The sequence below is a fragment of the Tasmannia lanceolata genome, unplaced genomic scaffold (assembly GCF_043159265.1).
Source record: "Tasmannia lanceolata isolate RefF3 unplaced genomic scaffold, GAP_Taslan_0.1 ptg000011l, whole genome shotgun sequence".
In the NCBI taxonomy this organism is placed as follows: domain Eukaryota; kingdom Viridiplantae; phylum Streptophyta; class Magnoliopsida; order Canellales; family Winteraceae; genus Tasmannia; species Tasmannia lanceolata.
The window spans coordinates 25,723,156-25,735,394 of record NW_027518688.1 but is presented as its reverse complement, the minus strand read 5'-3'; the positions used below and the strand labels follow the sequence as shown (position 1 = coordinate 25,735,394).

Below are 12,239 nucleotides of genomic sequence, written 5' to 3'. Positions count from 1 at the left end.
TTTGGGAACTGTAATAACCTTTGTCATCTGTTTAAATAATAAGAGACAAGAAGAGGTAGTGCGGTTATAGCCTTTTTTATTATAATTATTTGGATTAATTTTTTTATTTTATTTTTTTCCATTCGGTCCATAGTGATTCTAATTCTCGGCTCCGACAATCCAAACACAGCAAGTTGGTGCATTTGGATTGTCAGAATCAAGAATTGGGATCAGCAACCTATTCTGACCCTAAGGCTCTGATCGTTTCAGATTATGACAATCGATTGTAAGTCTAAAACCTTATTATTGGACTCAAAATTACATTTAAATTTGAGTCCAATAATAGGTTTAGGGCTAGCAATCGGTTGTCATAATCTAAAACCAATAGGGCCTAACTGATTCCGGCATTTGGTTTAGATAATGGCCAACCCAAAAGAGGAGCCACATGTGCCACGTGGAAGCCAAACCTAAAAAGAGGGGTGACACATGAGGTGAGGCGTGTTAAAGTATAAAAAAATAAAAAAAATGTCTTTTCCAACGGCTTAAGCTTTTGCAGTGATTGGTTGTTTCACACTAATAGATGAGGGAATTTATGGCACCATTTGTTTCCCGCTCAAGAGGTGATATTCTGATTCTATCATAATAAGATGAGGATTCATATATTCCAATTCCTGATTCCGACAATCCAAACACATCCTGAAGATATCTGACCATATCGGATTCCGATCCTTACTGATACATCGCACGATGCATGACACTATTTAAAAGGCTACTAATATTCCCACTACCATATTTTGATAGTTGCACTAACTCGCCTTGTCTTTTACTATTTAACCAGCTGTCAAAGGTTATTACAATTTCCAAAAAAGATATCAGAAGCCAATTTATAAAGAAAAGACGAGGCGTATTTGTGCAATTTGATGGTAGTGCCAATATCAGTAGCCTATTTAAAACATGACTCAGGAACTCATCCATGTCTGGCCTCTAAATTAGCATATGGGCCCACCACAAGGGTTTTAGACTTTCTAAATTTACCTTCTAAATTTAAAAAGGTAACAATATATTCACCCCCCTTTTTTACTTGTGACAGCCCCTTTCTCTTGTAAACCAAGTAATGTAAAGTAGAACTGTAGAAGGTATCTTTTACAACTGAGAGGAAATCCGAAGGAGAAACAAAATAAAGCCTGTGACCTTTTTTGCTCTATTCAGACTTTTTTCCTCTTCTTCTCTCCTCTTCTGTTTTCCTTTCAAAACCCTTTTTTTCCTCTCTTCACATGACCGGATCTGAAGAATCTCAGCTCGTTTTTTCTCTCCTCTTCTCTAACCCTAATCTCCTTCTCATCTCTACAGTCTATTCAATTTTTCACTCCGATCTGTTGTCAAAACCCTCTGAAATCGAACGATCTGATCTTCAATAAAACCCTAAATCATGGAAACGGGGTCTAAAGATTTGACAGTTGAAGAGGAGGCGGTGAAACGGAACACTGATTGCGTTTATTTTTTGGCATCTCCTTTGACTTGCAAAAAGGTACTCCTTTTCATCTTCTTCTTTCTATTGTTTATCTTTCTGTGTTCTAAGGGTTTTAGGTTTTTTAGGGTTTTTTTTACGATTAAAGCTAAAATCTTTCTGTATGTGGTTATGTGGATTGGTTTGAGTTAAATTTGTAGTCGGAAATCAATGTATACGTCAAATCTAGTGGTTTTTACAGGAGTAATTTGGTTTTTATTTGAGTAATTTGTTTGATTGGGTGGTTTTCCCCTCGAAATTCGGTAGGGTTTGTGTGATGTGTGGTTTTTCCCTTGAAATTTGTTGTCGTGGAAATTCTGAGTTTCGGATACTGTGTAGGATTAGGGTTTTTTTTGGATTGAACGGTTTGAATGGTTGATTTTCATTCAGTGCGAACATGGGAATATGACGTGGAAATAAATTATACAATACAATCCTTTGTTTCGCATAGAACATGTCTTCCAGCTGCAACAATTGTTTATCTTCTATGGCCTTGGTTGTTTGAGATTATAACAACTGATTTTGACCCCCAAACTGATTAATGAACTCAAAATTACGTTCAATTTTGACTCCATTAACGGTTTGGTGCTCAAAATCAGTTGTCACAATCTCAAACGAACAGGACCTCAGGTAACATGGCTTATTTATTTAAGATTATGACAACCGATTGTGAGTGCCAAACCGATTGTTGGACCCAAAATTTCGTTTAAATTTCAGTTCAATAGTCGGTTTGGCACTCACAATCGGTTGTCCTAATCTTAAACAAACAGGGCCTAAGTAGTCCCAGTTGCTATTTTGCATTCAAAGGCTCTAAATTGTTGAGGAGTTGGCACCTCTCATCGGCCAGGTATTGTGTATTTGTTGGTAATTTCTCATGTTGGAGGGTAGTTGATCTGTTTTCTGCAATTTACTTCTACAATCTCAGAGTCTAAGACAGCAATGGCTGAATATTGATCTAACTATTTATTGTCTCGACTGAAATCTTGAATGGGTGGGAGATTTTGACACTCCATCAGTATTATTGATATTGTTCCCTCAGCAAAAAGCAACAGCGGTGTTGCTAGGGTGACAAGACCATTAGCTTAGCTTTTGTAGGCCTTGGAATGTTGATAATATGGGTGTTTAAGAATTGAGCAATAGAATCTCTTTTGCTCTCCAATGGCATGGCATGTGGTTTGTTTGATGAGCCTCCTTACCTCCAGTGAGTTGTTTGATGACTATGTCTGAACCATGAGATTTGATGGCATACTGTTCAGTTGGTGCTCCAAAAATTGGTTCCTTCCATGAGGTTAGTCAGTGAACCAATCCCTTTGCTGCTAGTTTGGGCTACAATTTGATCATTACCAAGCTGATATCTTATAAAAGCATGGGAAAGTATTGCGTTCAGGATGCCTTGAAGATTTCATCGTAGTGTTGCTTTCTCTACTAGAATTTTCAAGTTTTTTTTTTTTTTTTTTTTTGAAAAGTGACATATTTCATTAATATTAAACTAGCATTCGGGATCAGGAGTCCCATCCTGCGGTACAAAATGTTTGAATAGATGAAGCTAGCACGGGCTTGCCTGAAACTAACAGGTAGGCACAGAGTTACATCACAAAGACAATTATCCAAAAGCTCCCCCTATTGGTCTTCATCAACTAACATACAAAAACAGAAGCACGGTTGTACTTCTTTGTCATAGCCCTTCAGAAGCACGGTTGGCTCTGATGTGGTAAGAGGAACGAAGCTAGCAATTTGAAACCCAAAGGTAGATGAGAAACTGCAAGATGTAATAGCAAATAAAACCTGAAAGGAGATTCAAGACGAAAGAACGAATCTCTCAACCCAAGAAAGGATTGAATACTTCAGTGAATAGACCAATATTATCTGCTACTATTAACACCAAATCCTGATTTGGATAGTCATCTAGATCACTGTCATCAACTTTAAGCCATGTAAGAGTTCCCAAAAAGCTACAAACTCTTTTCATACTAGGCTTGAAAAAAAAAACCCTATCAACTTCAAGAACGAAAGGGAATCAAAACAAAAAACGTAAGGCTTCTCAAGCCTAGAAGGATCCAAGCCATCCTGAAGTTCCAGCGCCTAAAAACTGCAAGAAGATAACTAAAGATTTTCATAAAAGTCTGTTCCTCACCTTCCCCCTACTTAACTACCTCCGACTCTTCTCCCTTTCCCACTTTTTCCTTTTCTTTTCGGGCCAGAAAGCTTTTATATAGGGTTATTACCCTCGGCCCCTTTAAGCTCCTTCCCCAATCCCACCTCTTTGCTTTCCATTAAATTTTTGATTGTCATCGAGCGAAATAACTTCTTTGTGGCTTCCAAATCTTCCTCATAATCGATTCTAAAAACATCTCCAATTGCTAAAAGTTCATCCATTTCCTCGCAAGGAACAACATCATCTTTTTCCATTTTCATGGATTCCATAAGGGTTGAGTTCGCCTCCTGTATTTCTTCAACGATGCCTAACTGATTTCGGACCTCTAGGCTTACTTCCCGGTCAAGAGTGTCCCTTGACTCCTGAGACAAAGCTTCAGGGGGACTCGACAATATTTCTAGCCGATCTATCTCTGCCGCCTTAATTTCCTCTCATCGTAGACGACGTGCTTGACGCTCCTCTGCTAGAGCCTTCTTGAAGAAATCCATCTTATAGATCTGAACAAAAACTTCCTTTGGGTCGGATTTTCCTGACATTAGTAGAAAACGTTCTCTGTTGGCTAAAGCCTCCCTCTTAAACTGCTTCCATTGCTGCTTCAGAAGTTTCATCGATACCTCCTTAGGTGTCAGGCACTCTTCCAATGCCAGAAGTTCATTATAGAAAGGCCTCGAAGAAGCTGTAAGTCGCCCACCTCGAACGAAGCCGCCTCCCATTTCTTTGAAGAAGAAGAGGGGGGAGAAGCCATTGAAGGGAGGGGTCTAAACGGTTTATCAAAGTCCTTCAAAAGTTTGCTGAACTTGAGGCTGAGGGGGCGTTTTTAGGGTCCTCTCTTTTACGGAATCCCAGAAGGTTCTGTTTGAAAAGAGACAAACCGCCCTTTGTAGCTGATAGATATTTTTTCTCGATCAGTGCCCCCCTCCCTTTATAACATGAATCCGTATTTTGGAAGCAAGAGTTAGATATTAAGACACCTGTCTCTGTCATTCGATTCTTAGTATTCTTCAAAACCTTTTTCGAAACTAAGTTCTTTTTCTTTCTAAAAAAGCGATTTTTGATTTTGACAGCCTTTTCAATTGGCGCAGGTTGAAAGCTACCGTCAGATAGATCCTTTTTTGAACCTTTTCCCATAAAAATACTTGATTTAGCTTTTAAGGACTTCTGACCAGATCTTTCTTTTAGCCTGACCGAAATCCCTTTCAATGATGGGACAGAACTTTGCAAGGCTTCAGGCTGGGTGACCATTCCTGATGTTGCAGATAATTCAAATCCAGGGGTAGGTGGAATCAACGGTTGCTTTCCATTGGAAGTGACCAAGATGCCCTAGGGACTACCGGAGAAGGCCCATACTCCGGCAATTCCACTACCAGGGTAGGGTCAACGGTGGCTCCTGCCTCCGAGACCACCAGAGGGGGGTCATCTGTGGCCCCTACCTCCTTAAAAGGCTTTAAGGGATTCTCCACCAACCTAACTCCAATGGGGTAAATCCAAGGTTGCCAAGGTGGGAATCGAAAGCGGGATTCAAAAGCTCTTGGGATGGTTGGAAGCGGGAATCGTGGGTTTGCCAGAGAGTCGACGGGGATTCGACAGGGATTCGTCGGGGATTCGGCGGGGAATCGCTGGGGAGTTGAGATTCGCTGGGGATTCGCTGGGAGTCGCCTGGGAATCGGGGTTCCTATAAAGTGGGAATCAGGTTTTTCATAAATTGGGAATCAGGGTTCCCAAAATTGGGAATCGGGGTTCCCCAGAATCGGGGATTCGAATCGAATCACGATTCGGATTCGCGATTCTCGAATTCGCGATTCGGGGATTCGCGAATCCCCAACTCCAGGTACGAATCCTGCTTCTCTGGGTAAATCATAGAATCTACCATGATATTTATGAAAGATGGCAAACAGTTCCAAAGGGGAGTTAAAATCCTGACAGGAGCAAATTCCATACAATGGTCATGGCTTCCCGACAATTGGGAATCCAAAACCTGACCGAAATGTCGGCCCAGGGTTTCCACAGTTGAGGGGGACAATGCATGAAGTGGGATGTTAGAGAATCTCAGATTCACCGTTCTTGCACCAGTATTTAAGATTGGGGACCAAGGCTGGAGGGAAACGAGATAACCTCCCAAAGCATCACCCCCTTTGCGAAGGATGGAGGTAGCTTGACTTAGAGATTCAAACGTGAAAAGCACAGAAAGAGGGCTCAGACAAAAAATTTACTAAGCAGAGGCAACTCCCATTGTCTTTGGCCCAGAACCAAAGCTCCTCCACAAGAGCCCTTGCTCTCAAAGTACCTATTAAGCAGCATTTTAAGAGCTTCTTCCTATCATTGACAACTTCAGTGGGTATAGATATTACAGGGTTTCCTTCCCTGGAAGGCTCAGGGAAGGTATTGAGAAGCATCTTTGGAACCCATATCTTTCCGGAGTCGGCCTTTCTTCCAAGATCTGCCCTTGCACTAAGCTTCGGCTCCAGACACTTCCTGCAGATATTCCGCAGGCCAAAGTTAAAGTAATTGCATTTCAAACATTTCCAGTCACTGACTTTATACTTTGATTCGGTCCTTCTGCCAATTACATTCCCATTATTAAACTCCAACCTCCTATTCAAAGAACCCAAATCCTCCTGGCTTCCAAGGGACCGTGAATAGGATCTGTGGGAAAGCCATGGAAGCTCTGTATTCACCCCTTGACTAAGGAAAATCAAGGATCTTTGGCAGCAGCTATTGGAGATATTTAGACTACAGAAAGCTTCTTGGGCTGAGTAACCACAATCCATAAGGTCTAGATAGGACGGGGATACCCATTCAAGGTTACAATCACAAATGCAATGGTCTGAGAATTTGAACCCAGCCGGAAACTGAGCTCGCTGTCCGAAAATGGCTTGCCGACGGTTGAAAAAGTCCCGGACAGACATTGTCACCGGATACCTGTATGTCTAATATTCATCATCGAGTCATTGAGTCCAGAATCAGATAAGCTGGATCCTCGTCTTGCCCCTCAAAGTCACGGATTTTAGTCTCTGTATTTAGATCCGCTAGCGATACTAATTTGAAGAGAACGTACTAATTAAAACTCTTTTTTTCTATGGAGATCCGAATTTTCAAGTTTTTTAGTGCAAAGGGAGTATGAATAAGGATGTTAGTTTGTTCTCTTTTTCTACAAAACTGGCCTGCCAGACCTACTTAAATGCACTTTTGACACCGGAGTCATGCCTAAGATGTTTTGAATCTGAATGTGCCACAGGGCATCTTAATAGGGAGTTTTTTATCACATAAGGAGAATTTCCTTGTGACGGGAGAGCACTTTTTTTTAAGTGATATGAGACGAGGGGCAACAACACAGCATGATGGGGGAAGTAAGTCATAAATAGCAAATAGGAAAATGGATACAAAATAGGGATATCTTTTTTGATGTGAAGCTCAGTTCTATCAACACTTTCTTTGGTGAATGACTCCGCCGCTCCATATTTCTTGGAATGTGTTTTACATTTTCAAGCCTTAGAAGCAAGTCATAAATTCCAGGATAGAGTTTGCTAGCTGCCACTCGAACACCCGTTCTCTTGATCCAACAATGTTATCAAGTATTGATGCTTCCCTTCTGGATGTAATCTTTATTCGGTGGCAGACATGATTGCTTCTGGTCCAACATCTTTGCGAAGAGACCATGTCCTTAGAAGTTGAGATTTGGGAATGTCTCTGACTTTACATATTAGTTTCTAATTTCTATCCCTTTTAAGAACTGGATCTGTTTGATACTTTCTCTGCAAGAGTGATCATTTTATCAATCATATATCTTGAATGAATAGCTGACAATTTAAATCAAGACTGCTAGAAAATTACATATTAACCTTGCATTGTTCATTTTGAATTAGCTGCTAATGGTTGGATGATGGGGTTGAAGTCAAATTTGTGCTGAAGTTAAAACCATTTTTTATAGTTTATTTTCTTGCACTAAATGATATACGTAATTGCATATGGTGATTTTACTTGGTAAGATATTAGCCATTGTCATAGTTGTGACTGATCTGCCTTATATTCCACAAAACATGGACAGCAACAAATATGGCAGTAAGCTTCCTTTTTATTGGTTTCTGTTTACTATATGTTTTCAATGTGAATAAAATTGTGTCCAAGACTATCAACCTTACCTTGGAAAGTTGTTTTTATCACTAAACAGAAATGTTATGTTGCTATTCAAAAAGGGGAACAATTCAACTATACTCTGAAGGAAACTGTTATTTAGATAGAGGCTACATAAATTATCAAAACAGGCTCCTTGTGGCTACTTATTCAACCCTTTCATTGCTTTCCTTAAAGTGCAAACATCATCTGAACGACATGGATCTTTATAGCCTTGAATTAGTTCCAGTTTGGCGGTGAAATTTCCATGAATTAAAACTTTCTTAACATACATTTGTTTTGAGCATCAAATCCCTATAACTAACCAATCAAGATAGCATTATTAGCTGATGCTTTAACAATTGCGGTTGAATGTCTTGTGACATACATTTGTTTTGAGCATCAAATCCCTATAACTAACCAATCAAGATAACATTGATAGCTGATGCTTTAACAATTGCGGTTGAATGTCTTGTGGCATACATTTGTTTTGGGCATCATATTCCTATAACAAACCAATCAAGTTAACATTAATAATTGATGCTTTAACAATTGCGGTTGAATGTCTTGTGTTCTTTTTTTTTCTCCTTTTTCTTTTGAAATGGATTGTCAATTGAGAGTAAACGAAACTGCTAGTTGTTGGCCTCTTCAATCAAATCCGGCTGTTTAGCTCTAACTTCACTTCTGCACTATATGTGACTTCATGTATCCATTTGTACCAATCCACATTTTTTTCTTCCTGTCTGGGTACATGTTTCCAAATGTCATTTGTATACAATTTGGACATCTCTTTGTCCACTGCCTTCACACCCTTGGTATCTTTCATATCATTATTTCCAAAGTTAAGTTCTTATGTGAGACAATTCTGTCGCTGGGATTACGATAATGGATAGGATGTGAAGTTCTAGACACAATTGACATGGGTGGTACAGCTGAATCCAATTTCTTTCACCTTGTGTATGCTCTTAGAGGTGTTTGGGAATACGTGGGATGTCTTGGTTCTTGAGACATAGTTGATTATTCATTCATGTCTTCCAAACTTCTGTGGTTGTTTCGGGTTTACTTTTTTTTTTTTTAAATGGATCAAGTTTATTAGTACGGAAATTGTTCAATTATATGAATACTTTGCAATTATATGAATACCATGCATGAAATGGATCAAATTATATGAATACCATGCAGTTATATTGTTTCTGGTTTACTCATATGAATGCATACCATGCATGCTATGTAGATTTGATGAGGTTACATAGAATTGTGCAATTATAGATCTACTTGCTTATTGTTTTTGGCACAAGAAGCACTAAGACTGTATCTAAGTTAGCTTTTTCTTCTTCAGGGAAATGAATGTGAATATCGGCATAGCGAAGGTGCAAGGGTTAACCCCAGGGATTGCTATTTCTGGATAAATGGTAACTGCTTGAATCCAAAATGTTCATTCCGGCACCCGGTGAGGCCCTCTTATCTCACTCTCCTTGTTATCATTTCGATTATTCATGTTCTCATCAAATATATATTTTCATTGGTTTCTTTAATCCAATATTTTGTTTTCAGCCACTCGATGCCTTGTTAGGAACTCCACGGGCCTCTGCTGGATCATCATTGCCTCCCTTGCAAGCTCCGGCATCAATGCAAATGCCTGTGGCAGCACATGCTCCTCCTGCTTATAATTCAAGTAAACAAGCAACCCCTTGCTTTTATTTCCAGAAGGGGCTCTGTTTAAAGGGTGATAGGTGTTCTTTCATGCATGGATCACATCCTATGAGTAATCCAGTTCCACAACTGCCAAAGGTCACTTCATCTGTTACTGAACCACCGCAGACTCTTAAGAATCCTACATTTAGCCTCGAAAAGTGCACTTCTCAGCAGAAGATTTCTCAAGTAAATATCTCAAAGTCAATTGACATGCCACCAATGACAAAATCCGCTACTAAAGCTGAAACTGCACCTAGTAATGGAATTGCGGTTATGAAAAACATTCGTCCCACCCTTTTGCACAATCATCATAAATCCATGGCAGCCAATGCCACAGGCTTCAGTGGAAATATTGTAAGTCAGTCCCACAATAGTCAAGCTCTGCAATTTGGTGAACGTTTTCAGAATTTTAAGGAGGTTCGAGCTACCCTATTGGACAACGATCTACTTGAATCCATGGCAACCAATGTCCCAGGAATTAGTGGAAATGCTATAGGTAGGTCTCGCAGCAGTCAAGCTCAGCAATTGGATGAACCTTTTCAGAATGGCAAGGAGGTTGATGAGTTCTTGGGAGAGTCCTCTCCCGGTTTTGATGTTCTTGTAGATGACAAGGTCGAAGATTCTGATTACTACCTCAATGATGGTGAATTTGGAAGAACGGCAGCAGGACATGGAGAAAGACATTTGACTTCTGTAGATGAATTTGACTACAATCACTCTGATCGCGATTCTCTCCCAAAATTTGATAGAGAACCATACAATGATTTCCGTGGCTATGACCAGTATGGACGAGTACAAGACCAGTCGAGTTGGGAACATCGCCGGGCTTCTTCTGAGAGGATTTTGGAGAGATCATCCATTACAAATAGAAGGGGTTATGCGAGAGATGAAAGCCCAGACAAAATTGAAAGATCAGATCTGCGCCATCGGCTATCAAAGCAAAGAAGGGTTAATGGGTCAAGATCGGCTAATAGTCCTGGTCATCGCAGGGAGCATCACCGGAAGGATGATTGGTATGTCAAGGAACAAAGATCTGGGGATTTTTCTCGTGGAGAATCACAACATTTTCCTCGTGATAGCTCCAGAAGCAACCGCTTGCACGGCAGAATAACTCTTCCAAGAAGGTCTTCACCAGATAACCGTAACGATTTTCGTTCTGATGGAGGAACAGACAGGGGAAGGAACTGGGGAAGATCATCATCGCCAGGTAGGCCAATTTCCTTCCATGGAACGCATCATGACAGTATGAAACGAACTCAAGAGGACTTAACTGCAGAGGTGAGAAACAGTAGGGGCTCTTCGGTCAAAAGAGACGAGGTGGACCCACTGAATTTTGCTGGCCCGAAAAGCCTTGCAGAGCTGAAAGTTGCAAAGAGTTCCGATAGCGGCGAAGAACGATGGAGCAGAAGCAGCAATGCTACTGGGTTGAAGAGTCAACTTGAGCAGAAAAACTTGAAGGTGGTAAAAGTTGTGGGCCATCAAGAATCTGAAGGTTCTCTTTCTTTCGAGGGTCCAAAGCCGCTGGGCATGATTCTGAAAAGAAAGAGAGGAGAAGGAGCAGCTGGGGATTTCACGGTTTCTAGCAATGTATATGAAAGCAATCAGATGGAAGGAACAGACCATAAAGGTGGCTGTGGAACAACGTATATGGAAACACAGGCCAAGTCTGAGAAAGAAGAAGAGGAAGAAGAAGGCCAGGTTTCTGCCGCAGATGATGAATTGGTTCATGATGGCAAATATTCAGCTCAAGTGGAAGATCCTCTTGAGATGGAAGACGGGATGATGATTGAGACAATGGAAGATGAAGAGCCTGAAACTTACGAACATAGAGAGGGGGAGTTCGATGATAGTGGGGACTTCAAAACTGAAGATGAAAATGCAGACCCTGATGATGAATATTTGGATGATGATGATGGAGATGATTTTGCGAAGAGGATAGGTGTCATGTTCTCTTAGAAGGGATTATCAATGTTCTGTTATGTTGTGAAGAAGACCCTGGGAGCTGATTTATTTATTGAATGTTATTACTAGCAATATCTGGCACCTGGCTTTCTGCACAACAGCAAGGAAATCTTTTCCTTTTGTGTGCTGACTAGAGAGCTTAGATAGATGGTAGGAAGAAGGATTTGAATTGATCTGTACTTTGTTGGCTGAGCCATGAATTTTGGATTGTATATCATTTGAAACAGATCCATAGATATTTATTTGAGTATCTATGCATCATGTCGATAAGTTAGGGATACCTGGCAAGGTTTTGTTCCAGCTTTGTTCTTTATCTTGTGGATTCTGATATTTCTTTTCTTTGTTGTCTCTTTTCCTACTAAACATGCACAACATGAAATGTTATTGGGAGCTGATAATGGTACTCACAAAAATTATTAACACACTCCTTGGTTGTTTGTCCTGTGGTGCTTCTTGCAACCCTCAAAATCTCCAATCATCAGGTGACCTATAAGATGAGAGAAGCAAAATATATGAAGTGGTTCTAGGGTTTCTACATAACATATTGAGCATAAAGATAGCAGCAAAAGGATCTGTTCCCTGATCATTCTTCTCTATTTTGGTAAAAGCTATACAATTTTCGAGCAATAACTGTGTATCATCCCATTTATTTTAATTTTGATCCCAATTGAACATTTCTCTGAATGATTGAAAATTTGTTGGGAAAATCCGGATTTTTCGCCTTCTGTTTCAAAATTTACCAAAATTTCCATCTTAATGTTTGCAAATCTCCTGAAAACTTAAAAAAAAATGAAAGCTGAACTCTAGCCCTGGTCTAACAAAATCAATCAT

At 40.1% G+C, this 12,239-nt stretch overlaps 1 protein-coding gene across 1 annotated transcript; it reads left to right on the top strand.

The window, feature by feature from the left end:
• Positions 1-1,130: 1,130 nt before the first annotated feature.
• Positions 1,131-11,708, top strand: LOC143886794 (zinc finger CCCH domain-containing protein 32-like). Its single transcript, XM_077390913.1, has 3 exons — positions 1,131-1,507; positions 9,091-9,201; positions 9,306-11,708. The coding sequence occupies exons 1-3, from the start codon at positions 1,409-1,411 to the stop codon at positions 11,400-11,402; spliced, it is 2,307 nt and encodes a 768-aa protein (XP_077247028.1). The 5' UTR covers positions 1,131-1,408; the 3' UTR covers positions 11,403-11,708.
• Positions 11,709-12,239: the final 531 nt, after the last annotated feature.